Source organism: Hemiscyllium ocellatum, chromosome 18 (assembly GCF_020745735.1).
Source record: "Hemiscyllium ocellatum isolate sHemOce1 chromosome 18, sHemOce1.pat.X.cur, whole genome shotgun sequence".
Lineage (NCBI taxonomy): Eukaryota > Metazoa > Chordata > Chondrichthyes > Orectolobiformes > Hemiscylliidae > Hemiscyllium > Hemiscyllium ocellatum.
Window position 1 is genome coordinate 26,147,721 of NC_083418.1, and position 26,441 is coordinate 26,174,161.

General features: G+C 43.9%; 1 protein-coding gene across 1 annotated transcript in view; it reads left to right on the plus strand.

Moving 5' to 3' along the window:
- Positions 1 to 12,060: 12,060 nt before the first annotated feature.
- mrpl23 (mitochondrial ribosomal protein L23) overlaps positions 12,061 to 26,441 on the plus strand; it is a 37,425-nt gene continuing 23,044 nt past the window's right edge. The window contains exons 1-4 of the mRNA XM_060838435.1: positions 12,061 to 12,157; positions 20,318 to 20,440; positions 21,100 to 21,182; positions 24,313 to 24,386. Coding sequence (XP_060694418.1) covers positions 12,141 to 12,157; positions 20,318 to 20,440; positions 21,100 to 21,182; positions 24,313 to 24,386 — 297 coding nt within the window. The 5' untranslated portion in view covers positions 12,061 to 12,140. The remainder of the gene's footprint in view (positions 12,158 to 20,317; positions 20,441 to 21,099; positions 21,183 to 24,312; positions 24,387 to 26,441) is intronic.

Below are 26,441 nucleotides of genomic sequence, written 5' to 3' on the forward strand. Positions count from 1 at the left end.
GTGTTGGTGATAATATGCTGCTTTAGGACTGAGCTACTGCAGACAACGTTCACCTCACTAACCCTGATAGGCTGCACAATTTACACTCTGCCCCATTCAATCTCCAACGAAATGAGCACTTGTCTACAATGAACCCAGTGGCTTACATTAAAATTATTCCCATTGAGTTCTATGCAGAGCAGGAACACTTTAGGCTTGATTCCAGACCTGTTCTAAATTAACTAATATCAACTGGACTATGGGAATAACAAGTTACAGTCTGCTGCCCTCTAACAGGATCGTGTATCCAGTAATACAAAATGCACATTAAATGAGTATTATTGATTGATTGGGTGGCACGGTGGCTCAGTGGTTAGCACTGCTGCCTCACAGCGCCAGGGACTTGGGTTTGATTCCAGCCTTGGGCCACTGTCTGTGTGAAGATTTCACATTCTTCCCATGCCTGTGCAGATTTTCTCTCATAGTCCAAAGAAGTGCAGGTTAGGTGGATTGGCCATGCTAAATTGCCCATAAAGTCCAGGGATGTGTAGGTTAGGTGGGTTAGCCAAGGGAAATGCAGGGTTACAGAGATGGGGTGGGGGTCTGGGTGGGATGCTGTTCAGAGGGTCAGTGTGGAATTGATGGGCTAAATGGCCTGTTTCCACACTGTGGGAATTCTATGATTCCAACTGTCTGCTTGGTGCTTAACCTCTGTCAGGGAGCATGGTCTCCATTACCTCATCCAAAATGGTCAAATTTCATCTGGAAATGGTAAGGAATTGGCATGCTATTTTCCTGCAACACAGATGACGAAGAAGACATTCTTTTTCTGTGGGGATCACCAGTGCCCTTTTATAGCCAGTTACAATCTTTTGTGTGCTGTGTTTAGCCAGTCACTGGGAGAGACACTACAGCAGTGCTCATCCTGACAATGTGGAAAGATACTTCATTGTGCACTGCAACTGACATTCAACACTGAGCCAAGTAAAAGGTTGGGCCTACATCCTTCCACTAACAACCCAGCTTCTGCAAACACAGAAGAGATACCCGGCAGGCCAGGTAGCATCTGGGGAGTCAACATTTCCAGAGTTATTGTTTCATGTCAAGAACCTTTCACCAGCACTGGTAAAAGTCAGAAATGTAATTTGTTCTGCATAAGCCCAGATGCAAGGAAAGGAAGTGGGACGAGGGAAAGAATATAATAGGGTGTCTGTGATCAGGTGAAAAGCAGGATAATTCAAAGGACAAAAGGGGTGATGGTGCAAGGCAAGTGGAGCTGATAATGGGTCAAGTGAAGAAATGAAAGATGGATCTACATGAGGTGTAACTGGGAAATTGTAAAATCACTACACACAGCTGCTGTATCGAACTTAATGAAAAGATGAGGACCTCTCTGCTCTCCATTCCAATGTAATACTGAGGGCATGCAATATAGCTGTAGGTTTGATCTTTAGCAGTTTTAAGCTGGTGATCACCCCGCAAGGTAGAAGCAATGAAGGGATGGGTGATCGCCAGAGAGTCTAAGGGAACCAGTGCAAGATTCCTCTCATTCCATTGTGTATGCCAACTGATACTCCAGTTTTAGAGGGAGATGATTCCACAGGGATTTTGTCTGGGAAGCGGGGATGTTGGTCAGGGGAGGGAGAAGCATGGAACAACATTTGTGACAGGGCAGTCTCATCAAAGGATCAGATAGGCATATCTGTGGCTGCCAACATGAATCTAGAATAATATGTTGCCTCATTGGTGCCAGGGTAAAAGAATGTTACAGAGGTGCTGCAGGACATTCTTCTGGGTGGGCAACCTGGGGTCATGATCCGCACTAGCACCAGTATCTTGAGTAAGAATGGAGATGAGGTCCTTGATAGTAGAATTGCAGGAGCTAGGTAAAAGATTGAAAGGCAAGACCTCAAAAGCAGTAATTTCAGAATTACTCCCACTCCCGTGCAAGTGAACGTAGAAATTAGAGAATTGAGTGATTGAACACGTGGCTGAAAAGCTGATGCAGGATGTTGGGCATCAGTTTTCAGGAGCACTGGCACTGCTTCTTCGAAAGTTGAGACCTGCCAAGTTGGACATTCTCCAACCGAACAGGACTGGGATAAAGAAGGGTGAATTGTTTGTGCTGTTTGGGAGAGATTAAACTGGATTGGCTAGGGGTGGGAACCTGAGGGTAATTTTAGAACAGAGAATGGAAAGCAGAAACTTAACAAAAGACAGAGGAAGCAGGGCTTAAAAATGTACAGAAAATTACCACTATTAAAAAGTGGTAATTTTCAATATAATTGCAAGGAGTATGTTGAGTAAAGCCAAGATGCTGAGGACACAGATGACAACATGATATCATTGCTATAATGGGAATTTCTTTTAAAGATTACATGAATAGCAGCTAAATATTCCTAAATATAAAGTCTTTCAACAGGATATAGAGGAGATTAAAAAAGAGATGAGCATTATTAGTTAAAGAATCAATTTCAGCTCAGAGAAGGGATTATATACTGAAGAAATCACCAAATGAATCAAATATGGGTTGAGCTCAGAGACAAAAATAGAGGCAGCTATATGTGGGAGGGCAAAAGATGTGATGAAATACACAATAAATGGGAGGGTATTGAGGAACATAGAGGAAGTGAGAGACCTTGGAGTGCATTTCCACAGGTGGCAGCATGGGTAGGTAAAGTGATTAGTGAATACATATGGGATGCTTTCCTTTGTTAGGTGAAGGCACTGAGGAACACCAGAGCACCACAAATGAGTTGTCTGTTTCCCCCTCAAACACCAAACTGGGCATCAAATTATAGACACTCAGCACCCTCCAAGAGAAAAATCTTCCCTCATTTCTCCTTTAATGCTTTGACCAATTCAGTGATGTCACTTCAACCCCCACCAGGTCCAGGAAGATCAGCCTTAACCTGGTGCAGAGTCTTCTGGAGCTGGAGGGAGGATCCCACAATCAAACAGGAACTGGGACAGTTTAGTATCTAGTGAAGCTGTAGACTGTTTCTTTGAGCCTGCTTTCAAAGTTTGGACCCCTCCTTAAGCCAGACCATTCCCTGTTGGTAAATGATGGCTCATTATCTGTAACCAACACTTCTGGGAGTCCATGTATTGCAAACGATGCGTGCAGTTTTTCTATCGTCGGCCCAGTGTTTGGTGAATGAACTCCATGCACATCCAGCCACTTTGAGTGTGTGTCCACGATAACTAAGAACGTTGAGCCCATGAAAGGACTTGCATACCTGATGTGTGATCGAGTCCAGGATTTACCCAGCCATTCCCACCAATGTGGGGTAGCTGCTGGCGGTAATATTTGTCCTCGTTGGCGCTCTGGGCACTGCTCCACCAACAGAGCTATGTCTGCATCCAAACCTGGCCACCAGACATAATATCGTACCCTGGGTCCAAAAGGCTTTCAATTCTGGTTGTGAAGACCCTTGTTGGTTTCCCCATCACCAACAGCTATTTCAGTTTTGCCAGGATCTGATCATCCAGTGTCCAAAGTCTGATACTGTCAGCTGTGACTGGAAGTGTATCCAGAAAATGTAAAACCATTATGGACTCTTCCGGAGCAATGCCACCAGTGGTGTATCTGAAAAGAAACCTTGATCCGCATCTTAAGCAATGTAACCTGCAAGGTTGTAGATCAAGTCTGGAAAGTGGGATTAGAATGAATGGTCGAATTGTTCAACATGTGAAGATTTGATGGGTTGAATGACATCTTTCTGTGCTGTAACTTGACAATGGTTTCACATTAAATCTGAATCATTGATGGCTTCCTAGGCGGATGTAAAATAGTCTGCTATCTTATTTTGAAGAAGAACAGGAAAGCTGTGTTGGCCAGTATTTATCATTGAAATGTTATCACTAAAACCTGCTATCACAGAACCTTGTTGTTGTTTGTCAGACTTTGTTGTGGACAACTCATTTGCTTATTTTCCTGTTATACTACAATGAATGTAATTCAAAATGATGCAAATTAAATTGTGAAACACACTATCTAAATAGGGTTTCTTTTTAATTATGTTTTTCCTTCTGTAAGGTGTTCTTGTCAGCTGGGGCCAGTGGTTTGTATTAGATATACCAGCTTTAAGCATTGCTACTGCAAGCAGAAATGTATTACAATGAAAATACATAGAGCACTGGTAAAACCAAGAAATTGTCAGGCAGATTCTATGGCATAATGCAAACTTTAATTAAGAAGACATAATTCTTCTAGATTCACTTCCAGTCATTACTACTGTGCACATATTTTGAATAAGTTCCTCATAGTTTGCCATTCCCTTCATGTCAAAATCCCTGCTCTGTTTAAACATTCATTGTTCCAGTCCTTTGATGGTAATACAGATAATAACATCATTATATTCACTTTCATTGGGCAAGCGATTTGAGGTTCACCAAAGCTGAATTCCCATTAGAGTAGGTAAAAACAATGACTGCAGATGCTGGAAACCAGATTTTGGATTAGTGGTGCTGGAAGAGCATGTACATTTATGGCAAGTGTATACACCTCAATTGCCTCAATATATTTCAGCTCATTTATTCCAGATTCACCATCCTCTTCCTCACTTCCTGTGAGGTCCCATGAATCTGAAGAAACATTGACAAGCCCATGTGCGCAGAACTAGGCTTACTCAGGGAGTGGTGGTGAAGGATGACTAGAGAGTGGCCACCTGCCTTGCAGGTTGTCTCCTTTTGTTCTCTCCTTGCACCAAGCAAATCTTGTCAGCAGAACAGCAATTATGTTTTTGTAGGGCTCCTTCAATATATTTGGAAATTACTGAACAAACATATGGACTTGGTTGCTGGGAGAGCTAAGTGCTTTTACAAGATGTGTGATCCATTAATTAACGGAGCTGTTGCATAGAAACTAGGAAATAGGAGTGGCAATAGGCTTTTTAGCCCCTCAAGCCTCCTCGCCCCCTTCAATATGATCATGGTTGATAATCAAACTCAATATTCTATTCCTATTTTCCCCCCAATATCCTTTGATCCCCTTAGTCCTAAGAACTGTATCAACATCTTTCTTGAGTCTCTTCACAAAAGCACGCGTACTACTACTAGACTACAGCTAAGTTTAGTTGATAGTACTTATGCTCCTGAGCCAAAAGGGTATATGGTTCCAGTCCAACTGCAGTGATGTATAGCATGTAATATAGGTTGACACTCCAATAGAGTACTGAGGGAATGTGGCATGTTAAACCATCATTCTATCTGCTCTGTCAGGTAGTTATAAAAGATCCCTTAGCAACCAAGTTGAAGAAAGCCAGGGTCGTTCTCTCTCATGTCCTTGCTAGTATTTAATCCTCAACTAAAATCAAAAGTTCTTCTGCTGGATATCTCCTGTTTGATCATTATTGTGCACGTTACATTGTAGGGAAGAACATCTGTAAATTGTGCTCTCACATAAGCCTGCTTAATAACACTTAAAAAGAAAGATTTGCATTTAGTATTTTTTCAGTCACCAGATATCTCAAAGTAGTCTACATGTAAATGAGTACTTTTTTGAGTGTAGTCATTGTTGTAATATAACAAATGCAACACCAATTTGTACAGAGTAAACTTTCTCAATCAACAATGTAATAAGGAGTAATAAATAGTGTATTAATGATGATTTGTTCCCTATATTGGCCAGGACACCAGAAATGACCTATTTCAGTCACTGTTGTCCTTGGGCAATTTTTCCTTTACCTATTGCAAGGATCATTCACTCAAGTTGGCGATATAAGTGCTGTATGGATCAAGATCCAGACGTTCACTATTTACAATTTTCTCCTTTATAGACATGTTGGTGTTTCCTGTTTCAGGCACCTAATTGGTGATTGAAACAATTACTACTTACTGTGAAGGGAATTATCTCTTAATTCTTCTTTTGTACAAATTGCCATTGCTGGTAGTTGAAATTGTACAGTCACTCCCATTTGCAGAGCTTGCAATGTTGCATCCTCCAAGGAGAGGGAAATAATATTGCCATGCAAACTTTAGTGAGATTAAAATTTCATGTAAAGGCCAGTTGGGAATGTTCACTTTCCAAGAAGCTGCAGCTTTGGATGGAACAGGTTATGATGTTAACATGGAAAATATGGCATGTGCACTAAAGGAGGGACAAAGATGGAATGTTCTTCACATAATAGGTCTGAAATCTTGTGATGAAGTAATTGTCTTACAAATCAACAAATTGGTGAGCTGCAAAGAATTTTGAAATTTCAAAACTGGCTGTGCCTCATACCTAAAGGTTTTCACAGGCTTTGCTCTGACTATCCAAGCAACACTTCTTGACGTACCTGTGGATAACTGTGTAAAAATAGAGTTTAAAGATAGGTACTACATATTACATGTTCTGTGATTGACAACTGGATCTCTGTTTGGTATCAGTTTGCAACCAGAAGAGTATTTACCTGTGGCAACCATGATAGTTGCTGAGATAGTTAAATTGTTGTTAAGCAAAGATATTAAGGGATATGGGCCAAAGGCAGGTATATAGAATTGTGCTTCACAGTCAGCCATGATCTCATTGAATGGCAGAACAGGGTCCACTATTGAATGGCAGAACAGGGTCCACTATTGAATGGCAGAACAGGGTCCACTATTGAATGGCAGAACAGGGTCCACTATTGAATGGCATACTCCTGTTCCTATGTTCCAGAAAAAGCACAAGAGGACAGAATTATTAATTTGGTTAGCATTGTAGAATGCTTTTAGCTTCGTATATGTTGATTGAGCTCAAGACCAGCTATGATCATGTTCACAGACTAACAGAGAAATTAGCTCCTAATTCTCATGTGAATTTCATTCTGGGGAAATTCTACACTGAAACTGAAAGTCTTTTTATCCATGTAATTTTGAATCCCACCAGGACAGATAGTGAAATTTGAATTTTTAAAAAAAATTTGGAATATAAAAGCTAGACCAATGGTGACCACTGTTGATTGTCGAAAAAAAACCCATTTGGTTAAGTAATGTCTTTTAGGAAGGAAATCTGCTGTCCTCTGGTCTGAAGTACATGTGACTCCAGATATACAGCAATGAGGTTGATACTTAACTGTCCAATGGTCATTTAGGGATGGGAGGGAAGGACAGCGATGCCCACATTCCATGAATGAATAAAACATTTTATTTTCACCTTATAGTGCACAGAAGTTAGATTTAAGGAGATGCATGCTTCTACAGAATGAGATTTGCAGGACAGTATGCAGCTCTAATGAACCAGGCAATTTGGCCTCTGATTTCAGCAATAAGCAAAGCAGCCAACAGCAGATACACAATGCTCAGGAACACCGTAGCAGCTATAAGTGGACACCTGACAAGAATTTCAAGCAGCAGCACATCTCTGGGTTTGGACCATGAAGTGAGGCACCGGTTTCTGCAGGAGCAGGTGATTGGTTTCAACTGAAGAAGGGACACTGGACTCAAAACTACTAACACCGCTTTCTCTCCACAGATGCTGCCAGACCTGCTGAGTTTCTCTGGCAATTTCTAGCTTTATTTTCACCTTTTTAAAATGCTTTCACAGAATGTGGACATTGCTGGTTAGGCCAGTAGTGATTGTCCATCCCTAAAGATGCTTGAGAAGGTGATTGAAACATTCCAGTGTATATCAGGTAAGTACATCCACAAAGCTGGTAGGAAGGGAATTCTGTGGTTTTGACATAGCAAAGGAGTGGCAATACAGTTTCAACTCAGGATGTGTGGTTTGGAGGGGAGCTTGAAGTCTTTGTCCTTCTTGATAGAGGTGGGTTTGAAGGTGCTGTTGCAGGAGGCTATGATGGGGTGCTGTAGTATATCTCGCATCTTGGTACACACTGCTGCAACTGTATGTCAGTGATTATTTTTGGTGGTGGATGGGATGTCATTCAAGTGGGCTAATTTGTGCTGAATGGTATTGGGATTATTGAGTGTAATTTTACACACATCCTGGCAAGTGGAGAGTATTTCCTTACACCATTGACTTTTAAATAACCAACAGGCTCCGGGAGTCAAAAGGTAAATTAATGGCCTCAATTTTCCAGTCTCTGATCTGCTTTTGTAGTTATAATATATATGTTGCTTCTCCAACTCAGTTTCAGATTCATGGTAACCCACAGAATGTAGTTTAGGGTGGATTCAGCAATAGTAATGCATTAAATAGTACTGCATTAGGGCGGCCCATTCCTGCAATTCTCTGTCTCCTAGCTAATTTTCTATCCGTGCCACTATGTTACCATCTACACCATGAATGTTTTATTTTCCACAAAACTTTTATCTAGCCACTGATCAAATGCCTTCTGGAAATTTCAGTAAAGTACATCTTTCATTGCTGCTTTATTCACAGCACATATTACTCCAGTAAATTGATTATGTATGATTTCCCTTTCATAAACCAATGTTGACGCTGCCTGATTTCCTTCAAGATTTCTAGGTGCCCTCCTATAATGTGTTTAATAACAACTTCTGGGGTGGAGAGTGCTGCACACAAATATTGCCATGTAACAAACATTTCAGCAATTCCACTGGGTATCAGGCCACATGAAGTTTCTGAATTTTTGTTTGCACGTGCATTGTATGGAGGTGGATGGACAGATTGGGGGATGTTGTGGTGGAGCTTCCAGTTCAGAGGAAAGGACATTGGACCCGAAATGTTAACTCTGATTTCTATCCACAGATGCTGCCAGACCTGTTGAGCTTCTCCATCAATTTCTGTTTTTGTTTCTGGTGGACCAGTTCCTGGGTTTGTCCAAGGTGGCAATCAGGTAGGTAAAAACAAGGACTGCAGATGCTGAAAACCAGAGTCTAGATAAGAGTGGTGCTGGAAAAGCACAGCAGGTCAGGCAGCATCCGAGGAGCAGGAAAATCGATGTTTCAGGCAAAAGTCCTTCATCAGGAATAGAGGCAGGCTGCGTGCAGAGTGGAGAGATAAATGAGAGTGGGTTGGGAGTGGGGAGAAAGTAGCATAAAGTACAATAGGTGAATGGGGGTGGGGATAGAGGTGATAGGTCAGAGAGGAGAGTGGAATGGATAGGTGGAAAGGAAAATTGGCAGGTAGGACAGGTCATGAGGGCGGTGCTGAGCTGGAAGGCTGGAGCTGGGGTGAAGTGGTGGAAGGGGAAATGAAGAAAATGGTGAAATCCACATTGATGCCATGTGGTTGAAGTGTTCCAAGGCGGAAGATGAGGTGTTCGCCCTGCCGAGTTTTCACTATTCCCCCTGTCCTCCCCCTCACTGAGGATGAATGATCAGTCCTCAGCAAAGGCCTCACCTTTATTCCCCTCCGTCCACACATCAATGAATTTAATACACGCCGTGACATTAAACACTTCTTCCACTGCCTTCGCCTCCATGCTTTTAGAATCAGGACTCCCGCCCACCTTCTGAGGACCCTTTTGCGCGTCTCCAACACACTCCATCCACCTGGACACCCCGCACTGGCCTGTTACCTGCCCTCGATCTCTTCAATTCCAACTGCCTCAACCTGTCTATCCCCCTCCCCGACTCCAACCTCTCACCCTCACAATGCGCACTCCTCCACTCCCTCTGCTCCAATCCCAACCTCACCATCAAATCAGCAGATAAAGGGGGTGCAGTGGTAGTTTGGCGCACTGACCTCTACACCACTGAAGCCAGACACCAACTCGAAGACACCTCCTCCTACCACCTCCTCAACCATGACACCCCACCCCCCCATCACCAAACCATCATCTCCCAGACCATACAGAACCTCATTGCCTCAGGAGATCTCCCACCCACAGCTTCCAACTTCATAGTCTGGGAACCCCATACCACCCGATTCTACCTCCTTCCCAAGATCTACTAGCCTGACCACTCTGGCCGACCCATTGTCTCAGCCTGCTCCTGCCCTACCGAACGCATCTCCACCTACCTTGGCACTGTCCTATCCCCCCTAGTCCAGGAACTCCCCACATACATTTGAGACACCACCCACGCCCTCCACCTCCTCCAAGACTTCTGTTTCCCCGGCCCCCGATGCCTCATCTTCACCATGGATATCCAATCCCTCTACACCTTCATCCACCATGACCAGGGCCTCCAAGCCCTCCATTTCTTCCTCTCCCGACGTCCCCAACTGTACCCTTCCACCGACATTCTCATTCATTTTCCTGAACTGGTCCTCAATCTTAACAATTTCTCCTTTGAATCCTCCCACTTCCTCCAGACCAAAGGGGTAGCCATGGGCACACGTATGGCCCCAGCTATGCCTGTCTCTTTGTTGGCTACGTAGAACAATCCATCTTCCGTAATTACACCGGCACCACTCCCCACCTCTTCCTCTGCTACATTGATTACTGCATCGGCGCCACCTTGTGCTCCCGTGAGGAGGTTGAGCAATTCATCAACTTCACCAACACATTCCACCTCGACCTTAAATTCACCTGGACCATCTCTGACACCTCCCTCCCCTTCCTGACCTCTCCATCTCCATTAATGACGACCGACTTGACACTGACATTTTTTACAAACCCACCGACTCCCACAGCTACCTGGATTATACCTCTTCCCACCCTACCTCCTGCAAAAATGCCATTCCGTATTTCTAATTCCTCCGCCTCCACTGTATCTGCTTCCAGGAGGACCAGTTCCATCACAGAACACACCAGATAGCCTCCTTTTTGAGAGACCACAATTTCCCTTCCTACGTGGTTAAAGATGCCCTGCAACGCATCTCATCCACATCCCGCCCCTCCACCCTCAAACCCCACCCCTGCAACCGTAACAAGGTCAGAACCCCCTGCAGGGTTCACCTTCCACCTACCAACCTTCGCATAAACCACATCATCCATCGACATTTCTGCCACCTCCAAACTGACTCCACCACCATGGATATATTTCCCTCCCCACCCATTTTAACTTTCCACAAAGACTGTTCCGTCCGTGACTACCTGGTCAGGTACATGCCCCCCCCCCAAAAACCCACCCTCCCTTCCTTGCACTCTCCCCTGCCACCAAAGAAATTGCAAAACCTGCACCCACATCTCCTCACTCACCTCCATCCAAGGCCCCAAAGGAGCCTTCCACATTCATAAAAGTTTCACCTGCACATCCACCAATATCATTTATTGTATCCGTTGCTCCCGATGCAGTCTCCTGTGCACTGGGGAGACTGGACGCCTACTAGCAGAGTGCTTTAGGGAACATCTCTGGGACACCCACACCAAACCCCACCGCCCTGTGGCCCAACATCTCAACTCCCCCCCCCCCCGACTCTGCCGAGGATATGCAGGTCTTTGGTCTTTTTCACCGCCGCACCCTCACCACCCAATGCCTGGAGGAAGAACACCTCATCTTCCGCCTCGGAACACATGGCATCAATGTGGATTTCACCAGTTTCCTCATTTCCCCTTCCCCCACCTCACCTGAGCTCTAGCCTTCCAGCTCAGCACCGCCCTCAATACCTATCCTACCTGCCAATCTTCCTTTCCAGCTATCCACTCCACCCTCCTCTCTGACCTATCACCTCCATCCCCACCCCCATTCACCCATTCTACTCTATGCTACTTTCACCCTATCCCCACCCCCTCTCATTTATCTCTCCACTCTGCAGGTACCCTGCCTCTATTCCTGATGAAGTGCATCGATTTTCCTGCTCCTCGGATGCTGCCTGACCTGCTGTGCTTCTCCAGCACCACTCTGATCTAGCCCAAGGTGGCAATCAGCAGATCCAGACAGTCCCTGTGTTGCCAGTAGGTTCCATTTTAGAGTTCTGTTCACAAGTCAATTTATACACAAATTAGTACGCAATGCAGGAGAGTATAAAATAGCTATTTGAAAGTACAGGAAACTTTTCCATAGTGGATCTCCAAAATTTTGCCACTATACAGAATTGCAAATAGGTGACCCTTTGTACCCAAGTCGTTGAATCTTCGCCATTGTTTCAATCACTTTTGGGTGCCCATGCAGAGGGAGCATGGCACCATAAACAGCATCAAGGATCATTGGGTGGAGCGGTATCATCACTGCTGGCAGATGCATCTCAATTATTATAAGTTATGTTTAAGTTTTCATTAGGGGCTGTGTAATAGACAGCAGCAGAGTGTGTGGGAGGTGAGGTGTAGTAGTGCCTGGTGCCGCCAGGTTTCGCTGTAGCGGGAGGACAGCGGCGGGAACAGCAGCAGCAGCAGGAGGAGGAGGAGAGTGAGCGCAGCCTGGAGCCGCATCGGACCGAGACCGAGATGGCGAGGAAAGTGATGTGAGTGGGAGCGGGAGAAGGGGGATGGGGCTGTACAACTCCAGTCGTGACTCAGCGGTGCCGCCGGAGTCGGTGAAGGGGTGCGCGGCCCACTCGATGACCCGGCTCCGGGGCTCGGCGTGAAAGCTCAGGCCCAGCGCCAAGCTCCTCAATCGGAAAATTGTAAACAGCCAGCAGCTGTCAGCTTCCCGCCCGCCCGCGTTACACAGACAACATTCCCCCACGTACCACCCTCCCCCCACCCCCCCCGCGTACCACCCTCCCCCACCACGCCCACCGAACCACCCTCCCTCCACCTCCCCGTGTAACCCCCACCCCCCCGCGTAACACCCACCCCCCGCCTGACAACCTCCCCTCCCCCGTGTACCACCCTCCCCTCCCCCGTGTACCACCCTCCCCCCCCCCCCGTGCCCCTCACCCCCCCGTGCCCCTCACCCCCCCGTGCCCCTCACCCCCCCGTGCCCCTCACCCCCAAATGCCTCGCTCCCCCTGCGCGCCCCCCTCGCTGCCCCCTCCCACGCGCTCCCCTCGGTCCCCCCTCCCGCTCCTCTCCGTCCTTCCCCAACCCCACCCTGTTCCCATCCCACTGTCTGTCCCCCCACCCTCTCTGTCCTGCACACCTTCCCTCTCTCCCACCCCCATCCTCTCTGTCCACCAGCCCCACCTCTCCACCCCGACCCCCTTTCCCGCTCCCCCTTCACCTCCTCTACTCCGGCACCCCTCCTCTCGCCTCCTCTGTCTGACCCCCTCCTCTATCTCCACCCCCCCTCCTGCGCCGTTCTCTGTCTCCCAATTCTTCCTCCCCTCCCTATTTCCTTCACCCTTACCCCTATCTGCCTCCACCACCACCTGTGTCTGCCCCCAATCTCACACACACCCCCCCCCCGGCAATTGCTCGCTCTATCCCCCGTTCCACATCCCACCCCCCACTTCAGGCAAACAATTGCCTTTTTTGTGTTTTTTTAAGGAAAGACTTCCAGGTAGCGAGAGGCCATTGCTGATTGTGGAATATTGCCAACAAAAGCTCCATATCTGCCAACGGCCGTGAATTAAACTAGATGTGAACTGAACTTACCCCATCTAGTCTAAACAAGCATTTCACTTTCTTCCCAGTATACCTACTCGGTGCTCTTCTTCAGTCATTATATTTGGACACCATCTGCACAATTCTCTCTTAAGGTGGCATTTGAAAATGCTCTAAATATTGAAGTGATATTGAAAGCATGTTTGATAGACCTTTTTGAAAAGAATCTGATACATATTTGAAAAGGAAAAACCTGCAGGATTATGGGAAAAGAGGAATGCATCTCTCTCAATAGTTGTTACAGAGAGACAGTAGATTAGATTACCTACAGTGTGGAAACAGGTTCTTCGGCCCAACAAGTCCACACAGACCCTCCGGAGAGTAACACATCCAGATCCGTTTCCCTCTAACTAATGCACCTAACATAGTCATAGAGATGTACAGCATGGAAACAGACCCTTCGGTCCAACAAGTCCATGCCGACCAGATATCCCAACCCAATCTAGTCCCACTTGCCAGCACCCAGCCCATATCCCTCCAAACCCTTCCTATTCATAGACCCATCCAAATGCCCCTTAAATGTTGCAATTGTACCAGCCTCCACCACATCCTCTGGTAGCTCATTCCATACATGTACCACCCTCTGCGTGAAAAAGTTGCCGCTTAGGTCTCTTATATCTTTCCCCTCTCACCCTAAACCTATGCCCTCTAGTTCTGGACTCCCCAACACTAGGGAAAAGACTTTGCCTATTTATCCTATCCATGCCCCTCATAATTTTGTAAACTTCTATAAGATCACCCCTCAGCCTCTGACACTCTTCCTTCTTTTTCTTAACCAAACCCTCAATTTCTTTAGTCATCCAGCATTCCCTATACCTACCAGCTTTCCCTTTCACCCTGACAAGAATATACTTTCTCTGGATTCTTGCTATCTCATTTCTGAAGGCTTCCCATTTTCCAGCCGTCCCTTTATCTGCGACATCTGCCTCCAATCAGCTTTTGAAAGTTCTTGCCTAATTCTGTCAAAATTGACCTTTCTCCAATTTAAAACTTCAACTTTTCAATCTGGTCTATCCTTTTCCATCACTATTTTAAAACAAATAGAATTATGTCCGCTGGCCCCATAGTGCTCCCCCAGACACCTCAGCCACCTGCCCTGCCTTATTTCCCAAGACTAGGTCAGGTTTTGCACCTTCTCTAGTAGGTACATCCACATACTGAATCAGAAAATTGTCTTGTTCATACTTGAGAAATTTCTCTCCGTCTAAACCTTTAACACTATGGCAGTCCCAATCCGTTGGTGAGATCTCCTTACAAGTTTGTTTCTCAATTTCCCTCTGACTATTGGGGGTTCTATAATACAATTCCAATAATGTAGTCATGCCTTTCTTATTTCTCAGTTCCACCCAAATAACTTCCCTCGGTGTATTTCCAGGAATATCCTCCCTTAGCACAGCTGTAATGCTATCCCTTATCAACAATGCCACTCCCCCTCCTCTTTTGCTTCCCTTCCTATCCTTCCTGTAGCATTTGTATCCTGGAACATTCAGCTGCCAGTCCTGCCTGTCCCTGAGCCATGTGTCCGTAATTGCTATGATATCCCAGTCCCATATTCCTAACCATGCCCTGAGTTCATCTGTCTTCCCTGTTAGGCCCCTTGCATTGAAATAAATGCAGTTTAATTTATTAGTCCTACCTTGTCCCTGCCTGCCTTGACTGTTTGACTCATGTCTGTTCTCAGCTATATCCATCTCAGATCGATTTTTTTCCTCACTATCTCCATGGGTCCCATTATGGACAGTTTAGCATGGCCAATTTACCTAACCTGCACATCTCCGGATTGTGGGAGGAAACCGGAACACCCGGAGAAAACCCATGCAGATATGGGGAGAATGTGCAAATTTCACACAGACAGTCACTTTAGACTGGAATTGAACCTGGGTCCCTGATGCTGTGAGGTAGCAGTGCTAACTTGTTGGAACTCCAATGCTTTGAGTGTCAAGGGAGCAAATTCACAAGCAAACACAGCAGTTGGAAGTGTGGTGTGCGTTCGCCAGGATTTGGTAAGAGATATGGTTAGGTCCTTTGTTTCGATTGAAAGGTTACCTAGTTTCTTTATGAAAGCTGTCTTTCTGTATGATGAGTCCACCATTTCTCTGAAAGTGTTTGCTAACTGAAGTTTGACGTGGTCTTGCAACAAGTCCATCCTTTAAGCAAAATCAGAACATCTCCAGTTTAAAGGCTTGTTGCAAAGCCTGTGTGAAGCAGTTGATTCCTTCATGAATTTCCCATTGAATTGGACAGATCTGCACCTTGGTCACACATGTACTTTTTGCCTACCCTAAGTGTTTTCTAACTCCTGGTCAAGGTCATCAAAAAATTGAACTTGATGTAAATCTGTAAGTTTCGGATGTTAGTATGACACACAAGCTAACCTTTGTGAAGCAGGAATATGATGTGAAGTTCATAAATTATAGCAATTTCATTTGAGTCCTTAAATCCATTCAATGTTGTAAAACTGCAAAGGAGGATGGGGCAGCTTTTGGTTCCTGCAGCTGAATGACCGAAGGCAGTGGTGTAGGGGTAATGACACTGGATGAGCAATCCAGAAACCCAAACTAATGTTCTAGGAATTTCCATTTGAAGCTCACTATTGCTAGATGATTAGATTAGATTAGACTTACAGTGTGGAAACAGGCCCTTCGGCCCAACAAATCCACACCGACCCACCGAAGCGCAACCCACCCATACCGCTACATTTACCCCTTACCTAACACTACGGGCAATTTAGCATGGCCAATTCACCTGACCCGCACATCTTTGTGACTGTGGGTGGAAACCGGAGCACCCGGAGGAAACCCACGCAGACACGGGGAGAACGTGCAAACTCCACACAGTCAGTCGCCTGAACCGGGAATCGAACCCGGGTCTACAGGCGCTGTGAGGCAGCAGTGCTAACCACTGTGCCACCGTGCCGCCCAATGATGAAATTTGAATTCAATAAAATCTGGAATGAAAAGTTCATCCACTCGTGACCACATAACATTTGTTGATTGTTGTAAAAATCCATTTTGTTCGCTAATGTTCTTTAGTGAAGGAAATCTGTCATTCTTATCTGGTGTGGCCAATATGTAGATCCATAGCAACTTTGCTGTTTCTTAACTGTCCTCTGAAGTGTCCTTAGGTCACTCAGTTTAGGAAATTAGGGATTAACAGTAAATATTTATCAAACCAACCATGCCAACATCACATGAATCACTAATAAAAGACACCATTGCACTACTTGATTTGAACTGAAGTGCAACAATATTGGATTCCGATATGGTTTTGTAGTAGGTACAATTTGACGTTAAGCTCCTTACTATTGAGAAAGGCCCCAGTAGTGTATTAAGCATGAGTTGGATTGAATTGCACTTAACTTGTTAAAAAAAATTGTATTTATCTAGTAAATTTTACAATCTTGGTATATTTGAAAGCACTTTACGCCTGATGAAGAAATTCTATAGTGTAGTAACTTTCTAGAGTTAAGAAAACGCAGCTTGAAGTTTTTGTATAGCTCTTCGTTAATCCAAAATACTGTGTTTTCCCTAGAAGTGTAATTATAAGATCTGTATGGGTGCTGTTGTAGGTTATGACTATCATCTCTATTCTAACTTAAGATCGGTATCCTAATTTAAACCGTCCACCTTATTTCTTTGTGAAATTGCCTGAACAAATCCTGCAGGTTACCTGTGAATAGGATCAAGTAAAGTTAATGTTCCTTAGTTCTACCAAGATTATCTTTAGATTTGCATTAAATATAAAAAGAAAAGTGATAAGTAACTTGAATTTGAGAAGTCTTCTGGTAGTATGCATGGCAGTCAAACAAATCTTTATCCATTAGATCATTTATTATTGTAGTGACAACAGACTGATCTATACTTAGGATTTTCCTGAAGTGCCAATTTATTTAATTGACTTTTGGACATTTGGGTTTACAGGTCAGTCTGGTTTATAAAGTGGTTGACTGGGTGTGGATATTTAAGGGACTGGGAGGAGGAAGGAAGTCCAAAAGGAATGAAATCGGTTGGGAAATTGAGGAAGAGTGGAACAGTCACTGATGTGCATAGAAAAGGTGAATTAGTTAGGAGGGGGACCGGTAAAAGCTGAGATGTAGAATGGTTAGCGCATCATGTGAGGAGAAATCTTAACCAGCGTGCAGGGGAAGGAAGTTGAGTACTTGTTATGTTTGTGATGGGGTTAGAGTGGAAAAAAGAGTAGGAGAATAAGTGTAACTCTTAACGGGAAACATTAGGTGGGTTGAGTTAGAACGAACAGCTCTTGGGAGGACTGGAATCCTAACTGGGGGTGAGGTCATAAGTTAGCTAAGGGAGAAGGGCAGCGTGATTTGACTGATTCATTGTAGAGGACAACTCTATTGGATTTAAAAAGAAAATGAGCAAGCACAAATACAGAAGCAAAATATTGTGGACGTGGGAAATATGAAACACAACAAAATTGCTGGAAAAATGTCACCGCATATGTGGAGAGAAACAGGGTTGCTGTCTCAGTTTAATAACCATTCCAGCAGACTTTAAGGAGCAAGCCTGTAAATAGAGACTCTCTTTTGCTTCCTTGGTGTATCCCATAATAGTAATGAGCTAAGTGGCCAGTTAATCTATATGGGCATGGTGGGTTAACTGGCCTCTTTGTGTTGTAAATGATTTATTATCAATTATCTCCATGATGCCATTTGTGGAATAAATGTTGGCTAGGACAGCTGCAGAACTCCCTTGGTAAGAGGGTTGATGGGTCTTAGTTTGACATCCCATCAGAGTTTAGATAGGAAATATCCGTGTTAAATATTAATGTAGGAATACCATGAAACTGTGGCAGCAGGAAGAGGTTTTTTTTTAAAACCAAGGATTATGCATACACTCAAGTTTTTCAAAACTTACTCAGTGCCAACAATTTGTATTAACTATCCCTTTGGACCTTGTGATCTGTGATGCTGAACGTTCTGTACTCAGCAAAAGTCTCAGTTTTATCCCTAATGAATTTTGGGCACAACATGACATTGAACTCCTCTTCTGTCACCTTTGCCTCTGAACCCACTACTCTAGACAAGAGTCGTCTCCTTTTACCACAGACTCCTTCACCCGTATCCAACATGCTCTCTCCATCTTGACCCCTGCCTCTTGCCTTTTAACTGCACTTACACTGACAGTTCTCAATGAACAGGTTGACATTAGTCACCTCAATTTCTGTGCCTCATCCTTACCCATTCCAACTTATCTCCTTCTGAATTGACTCCACTCTGTGCTGTCATATCCAACCCTGACTTTGTAAGTATGCCTGCCTGCCAATAAGGGTGATGATGTTGTCTGGCGTATTGACATACAGTGGCTGAGGACCAGCTCTCAAGACATCTCCTCCTATCACCTTTGGGCAATGACCCTCCCATGAAATGTCAGGTCATTGTGTCCACAACGGTCACTAACCTTATTTCAATGGATGACCCCCCCCCCCGCCCCCCCAAAACCCCCAGTTATGTCTGTCTCTTTGTACACTACATGGAACATTCCTTGTTCCAGTCCTATTCCGGCCCCCAACACTACCTCCTTCTAAGGTGTATCAGTCACATCATTGGTGCTACCTCCCTTCCTCATCTGAAATTGAAAATGTTTATCAATTTTGCTTCCACTTTTCACTCCATTCTCACCTTCACCTCATCCATTCTGACTCCCTCCTACCCTTCCTCCACTTCTGTTTTCATTTCTGGGGATAGGCTGGCCACCAATATTCACTACAAACCAACTGACTCTCCCACAATTATATGGACTATACATCCTCACTATACAATCCTGATGAAGGGCTCCAGTCCAAAACATCGATTTTTGTGTGGTGTCCATTCATCCGTTGCCATAGCCTCTGCTTGATCTCGCCAGTGTACCATGCCTCAGGGCATCCTTGCCTGCAGCGTATAAGATAGACAACGTTAGCTGAGTCACATGAGTACCTGCCACATACATGGTGGGAGGTGTCCCCACATGTAATGGTGGTATCTGTGTCGACACTCTGACACATCTTGCAGTGTCTAACGTGACAAGGTTGTATGGAGTTGTCCTGAAAGCCAGGTGTGAACAATGATCTGTTTGAGGTTTGGTGGTTGTTTAAAGGTGAGAAGTGGAGGTGTGGGGAAGGTCTTGGTGAGGTGCTCATCCTCATTGATAATGTATTGCAGGCTGCGAAGAACATGGCGTAGTTTATCGCCTCTTGGGAAATACTGGACAGCGGAGGGCACCCTGTCCTGTATCTGTCTCCTGAGGAGCTCATTATGGTTTCTTGCTGTGGCATGTCAGAACTAGCGGTTGATGAGTTGAGCATCATACCTAGTTCTTATGAGGGAATCCTTGATTACTCTCAAATGCCTGTCATGTTCCTCATCATTGTATTCCCTTTATTGTATTCCTCCCTATATTGTATTCACTGTTAACAATGTGGTCTCCTCTACATTGGGGAAATGAAGTGTGTAGACTGGGTGACCACTTTGCAGAATATCTTTGTTTTGTCAACTAAAAAGACCCCGAGCTTCCAGTTGCCTGCCACTTCAACGCCTGTTCCCTGGCCCACATCTCTGTTTCAGGCTTGCTGCCATGCTCCAGTGAAGCTTAGCACAAGCTGAGAGTACAGCACCTTGTTTTCCGCCTGGGAATCCTGCAGCCTTCTGGACTTAATATCAAGTTGAACAATTTTAGGGCTTTCCAAATGCTTTTTCCACAATCCTCGCACACCAAATCATATCTTCAGGTGGGCTGCTAACACACACAACCCATTGTCAGCCACTAATTGTCCCCATTAACAGCTATTCATTCCCCCAAACTGATATTTAACCATTCTTTTGTCTGTCCAACTGGGTTTCTCTCTATTAGACTCTATCTCCATGTATCTTTTACACCGCCCCCCCCCCCCCACCCCATCTTCTGTATGAAAATATTTCCTTTTCTTAGCTCCCATCTGTTCTGAAAAAGGATCACTAAACCTGAAACGTTAACTCTCTCCACAGATGTTGCCAGACCTGCTGAGGTTTTCCTGCAATTTCTGATTTTCTGCAATATTATATGTATAATTATATTTCATTATTTATTTTCCCACAGCTATCCATTATATCAACTTGGAAACCCTCAGCTTCGGATATTTCGAACCAACTTTTTTATGACCCTTGTAAGGCCTGGGCGCGAGCAGCCAGAGAATACGGTCCAGTTCAGGATTCCTATGGAGTAAGTGGATGCAGTTGGAAATGTGCTCAGCAAAATGGAGTGGGTCAGTGCGCACAGTCCTGTTTTAAAGGCATCAATATTCAGTATTGTTTTCTAGGACACTCAGCTCCTGCATTGAGTGGGTGAACTGCTCCTGAACCTCAACCAGCTCTGCTGTGGTGCCTACAAAATGTGACACTGGTTCATTGCAGTTGCTCTGATTTACTGAGAGGCATTGCAAAATTTATTTCACCTGGACCTTTGGTAAAATCCCGTGCAAACTGTGTAAGAGCATCTCTGTCTTGATTAAAATGTGTGCACTTGCGGACATTTTGTTTAAAATGTACTCAGATTATTGCCAAACAGTTCTGATTTCGGTCACTAGAGGTCCTGTGTGAACCATTAAGGTAGTAAAGATATTTCTGAATGTGGAAAGTACCAGCTTCAGTTATTGGGAGTGTGAAGATCGAGAGTATAAGCATTTGCAATAACGCAGAAATCTATTGAGCTGCTCCTTTGCTGTGACTAATTTGCTATTGCTAGTCAAAGGTATGCACTTCTGTTTTGACGTTGAATAATTGTTAGCCTCTGATTCTGAGGTGTGGAATAGCATTTGCTCATTTCTTTTTTCACACATTGACTTTTTTTAACGTCTTCGATCTCTGACTTGTGTTTTACAGGATGACAAAGTTTGATGTGAAGAATTACCTGCAGAGCATCTATAGTGTCCCAGTGGCCGCAGTGAGGACCAGAATTCAATACTGTAAGTAACTGGCAATGCTCGTGAAAAGTATGGTCCCTAGACTGTTACAGTGAACCTTGCTTTAGCATTGACCACAAGTCATGATGAGTGATTAATATTGTCGTGTGCTTTGTCTCTCTAGATGAGTGAGCTAATGTTTGAAGCAAAGTGCTTTGTAGAGCTGGAACATTACAACTTTTTCCAATCTACTCTATATCCTCACTCACTAAATGCTTTTTCAGTTGGAGGCACAGAATCGCAAAGCTGTTATGATGCAGAAGGAGGTCGGTCAGCATGTCGTGTCTGCACTGGCTTTCTGAATGAGCATTCAGACATAGTTCCATTTCTGTCATTTTCCCACCTCCCTGAATGTCATTTCTATTTCAATCATTATCTGATTCCTTCTTGAATGCCTCAGTTGAAACTGTCCCAACCACACTGCCAGCTAGACCTTTGCAGACCCTAAATACTCCATGAAAAGGTTTTTTTCTCACATCACATTTGCTTCTTTTGCAAACTGCCTTATTTATGTTGCATTCTCATTCTCAATCTCTTTATAAGAGAGAAGGTTTCTCCCTATCAACTCTATCCAATCCCCTTCATGATTTTGGAACCTTCTCTCGGCCTTTTCCTCTCCATTGAAAACAATTTCAGCTTCTCCAATCTGTCTTCGTAACTCATTTGTCATCCTTGGAATCATTCTGGCAAGTCTCTTCTGAAGTCTGTCAAATATATTCACGTCCTTCCTAAAGTGTTATACCCAGAATTGTGCATAGTATGCCACTTGAGATCTAACTAGTGTATTTGACAAGTTCAGCATACCCTCCTTGCTTCTGTACTCTATGTCCCTATTAATGAAGCCAATAATACTCTATGCTTCAGTAACTGCTGTACCTGTGCAGACTTGTGCACAGCTGCATCCAGGTCTTTCAGGTCCTGCGCATCCTTTAGGGTAGCACTCTTTATTTTATGCTGTTTCTTTGTACCAAAATGTGTCACTTCAAATGTCTTTGATTGAATTTCATCTGTCCCCTATCTGCCCAGTCCTTCAACTTATTAAAATCCTTTTTAATTGTCTTAAATTCCTTAGCACACCAAGATCTAGGTTATTCATACATCTCAGAAAAAGTAAGTGTGCAAAGCTGACCTGGGGAACTTCACTGCCAATCCTCCTCCAGCCCACATGTACTGATTTAATTTGTGATGTGGAGGTGCCGATGTTGGATTGGGAAGGGCAAGGTCAGAAGTCAAATAACACCTGGTTATAGTCCAACAGGTTTATTTGAAATTGCAAGCTTTTGGAGTGTTGTCCCTCTGGAGGGGCAACATTCTGAAAGCTTGTGATTTTAAACACATCTGTTGAACTGTAACCTGGTGTCGTCTGACTTGTGACCTCGATTTAATTTACTCTTTGTTTCCTATTTGTCAATCAACAAATTTTGTATTTATGTTGCTGCTTTCCCATTTTCTCAAGGTATGTTGTGTCAGCACTTTGGGCATCAGAATTGAGAACTAATCCTTTTTTTTAAACAATCTGCTAACTGAAGTGGGCTGTACAAATCAATTTTAGCTTGTCTACTGATATGGTCAGTTGATGTACAGCATGGAAACAGACCCTTCGGTCCAACCTGTCCATGTCGACCAGATATCCCAACCCAATCTAGTCCCACCTGCCAGCACCCGGTCCATATCCCTCCAAACCCTTCCTATTCATATCCCGATCCAAATGCCTTTTAAATGTTGCAGTTGTACCAGCCTCCTTCACTTCCTCTGGCAGCTCATTCCATACACGTACCACCCTCTGCATGAAAAAGTTGCCCCATAGGTCTCTCTTATATCTTTCCCCTCTCACTCTAGTTCTGGACTCCCCGACCCCAGGGAAAAAAAACTTTGTCTATTTATCCTATCCAATGCACCTCATGATTTTGTAAACCTCTACAAGGTCACACCTCAGCCTCCGATGCTCCAGGCAAAACAGCCCCAGCCTGTGCAGCCCCTCCCTATAGCTCAAATCCTCCAACCCTGGCAACATCCTTGTAAATCTTTTCTGAACCCTTTCAAGTTTCACACCATCTTTCCAATAGGAAGGAGACCAGAATTGCACGCATTATTCCAACAGTGGCCTAACCAATGTCCTGTTCAGCTGCAACATGACCTCCCAACTCCTGTACTCAATACTATGACCCATAAAAGAAAGCATACCAAACGCCTTCTTCACTATCCTATCTACCTGCGACTCCACTTTCAAGGAATAATGAACCTGCATTCCAAGGTCTCTTTGTTCAGCAACACTCCTTAGGACCTTACCATTAAGTGTATAAGTCTTGCTAAGATTTGCTTTCCCAAAATGCAGCACCTCGCATTTATCTGAGTTAAACTCCATTTGCCATTTCTCAGCCCATTGGCCCATCTGGTCAAGATCCTGTTATAATCTGAGGTAACCTTCTTCACTGTCTCCTACCCCTCCAATTTTGGTGTCATCTGCAAACTTACTAACTGTGCCTCTTATGCTCACATCCAAATCAATTATGTAAATGACAAAAAGTAGTAGACCCAGCAGCGATCCTTATGGCACTCCACTCGTCACAGGCCTCTAGTCTGAAAAGCAACCCTCCAACACCACCCTCTGTCTTCTACCTTTTGAGCCAGTTCTGTGTCCAAATGGCTGGTTCTCCCTGTATTCCGTGAGATCTAACCTTGCTAATCAGAGTTTGGGGTTGAATCGGATTCCTTCCTACTTTGTATTGCAGAGGAATGGAGGGTGGCAGGAAGAGTGGATAGGTATATTCTAGAGGTTGGTCATATTGAGGTAGAATGTCAGAATGCCCGAGCAGTCTGTTGATTGGAGAGAGATACTTTGAGTTTAAAAGGGAAACAGGACAAATAGCTTTTGATGAGCATTCAACTATCTGGTGACGCCAGACAGGTTTATATTGAAACCTGGGAAGCCTGTCTGGAAGAACAGATGGCTAAGTGGCGAAATAGTGAACACAAACCTACATATTTTGTGAGCCAAGGACAAAGGCAGTGTGCTCGGTCAATGTCCTGTTGGGAAGCAATCCGAATAGCACTATTGACTTCTCTTCAAATATACTGTACTGGACCGCAACCACTGAATATATTCTCATGATCGCTCAAAACTGCTGTTTAGGTACTAACAAGAAGAGAAACCATAAGAATCAAAGGGTGAAGCGTCCTGATTATAAAGTTGCGTATGTTCAGTTGGTAAGTAAAGGCCAATTCTTTTCTCTCTGACTTGCCACAGTTCTCAAAGGTTGTCCATGATTAGAATTTCTTCAACTCTTATCCTAAACTACAATGTCCAATGGTTTAGTTAGCTATGTAGAGATTAAATGTTTTGTTACTTGGTGCCCCCAAAAAAGTATTATTCCTTAGAAGCAAATAAATAATTACCTGGAATTCAATCCTTTACAAAATGCGCATAAATTGTTAAATAAAATTCTGTTGCCATATGTAACGTTCTTCACTTTAGTAAAACATTTTCTTGACCATTTAGCAAATGCAGAAAATGGTGGAGAAGCTCAGCAGGTCTGGCTGCATCTGTGAAGGGAGAAGCAGTTAATGTTTTGAGTCCTCTTCAGAAATCTTATTCATCATCCAAGCAGCTACATTTGTAGTTTTATTATCTGAGGCTATACCTTCTACTGTGCAAGCATTATTTGCAGTAGGAATTCTGGGAAGTGCTTGGAATTCAATACATTTTAGGATACTTTTATTTTAAAATGTTTAACTGAATCTGGTACAACTCCATATTTGCCTTTTTTAATGAATTTAGATTTTGCTAACACTTGCTGGAGATGAGGCGTCAGTGTGCTTTTTTTGAGTGGAAGTGCAAGCATAAAGTATAAGCATTCATTTACAACTAATGTCAAGGAATAATATCAGCAGACTTGAGTCTAGCATTGATAATTGAGTGTGACTCAGATGTCTACAGTTGAGGAAGAGAATGCCATTGTGGTGTGCAGCTGTGCCAGGTAATATCTCAGAAACGCTGACCTTTGCAGTATGTTCCAAAGAACAATTTCATAAGATTTTGGTTAATTGTTCATCACTCATCACTGTTTGATAGTAATTGACAAAGTAGATCTGGTTAATGAGTGGACACTTGGCAGATGAAATTTAATCCAGAGAAGTACTCAGGGAGGATATTCCCAGGAGAATATCCAGTGAAGTTATATGGGTAGAATTGAGAAATATAAAAGGGATAATCGCCTTTGTTGGGATTGTACTATGCATCATAGTCAGGGTTGTAATGGTAGGGGATTTTAACTTTCCAAACATAGACTTGGACTGCTGTAGTGTTCATGGCTTGGATGGAGAGGAAGTTATTAAGTGTGTACAAAAACATTTTCTGATTCAGTATGTGAACGTACCTACCAGAGAAGGTGCAAAACTTGAACCTCTTTTGGGAAATAAGGCAGGGTAGATGACTGAGGTGTCACCTCAGGACCTTGGGGTCAGTGATTGTAATTTCATTAGTTTTAAAATAGTGAGGGAAAAGGATAGACCGGATCTAAAAGTTTAAGGTCCAAATTGAGTAAGGTCAAGAGTAAGATCAGGCAAGAACTTTCAAAAGTTGTTTGGGAAAGGCTAATCACAGGTAAAGGGATGGTTAGAAAATGGGAGGCCTTTAAAAATGAGAGTTCAGAGACAGTATGTTCCTGTTAGTGTCAAGGGCAAGGCTGGTATGCCTAAAGAAATTAAGACTCTGGTCAAGGGTTTAAAAAAAGGCATAAATCAGGATCGAGTGAATCCCCAGAGGAGTAGAAGGGCAGTCAGAGTATATTTGAGGGAAACAAGGAGGACAAAAAGAGGACAGGAAATATCTTTGACAAATATGGTTAAGGAGAATCCAAAGGAATGTATTAAGAGAAAAAGAGTAACCAGGGAGAAAAAGAGAATAGGGCCCTTTAAAGATCAACATGACGATCTATTTGTGGAACCAGAGGAGATGGGTAAGATACTAAATGAATATTTCACATCAGTATTTACTGTGGAGAAGGACACGGAAGATAGAGAACTTGGAGAAATAAGTAGTGATATGTTGAAAGTGTTCATACTACAGATGAGGTTCTGGAAGTCTTAAAACACATAAAGTTGGATAAATCCCTGGGACCTGATTAGGTCTATCCCAGAACTTTATAAGAAGATAGGAAAGTGATTACCGGGCCCCTTCCCGAGAAATTTGTATCATCAATAGCCACAGGTGAGGTGCTGAAAGCCTGGAGGTTGGCTCATGTGCCACTGATTAAGAAAGGT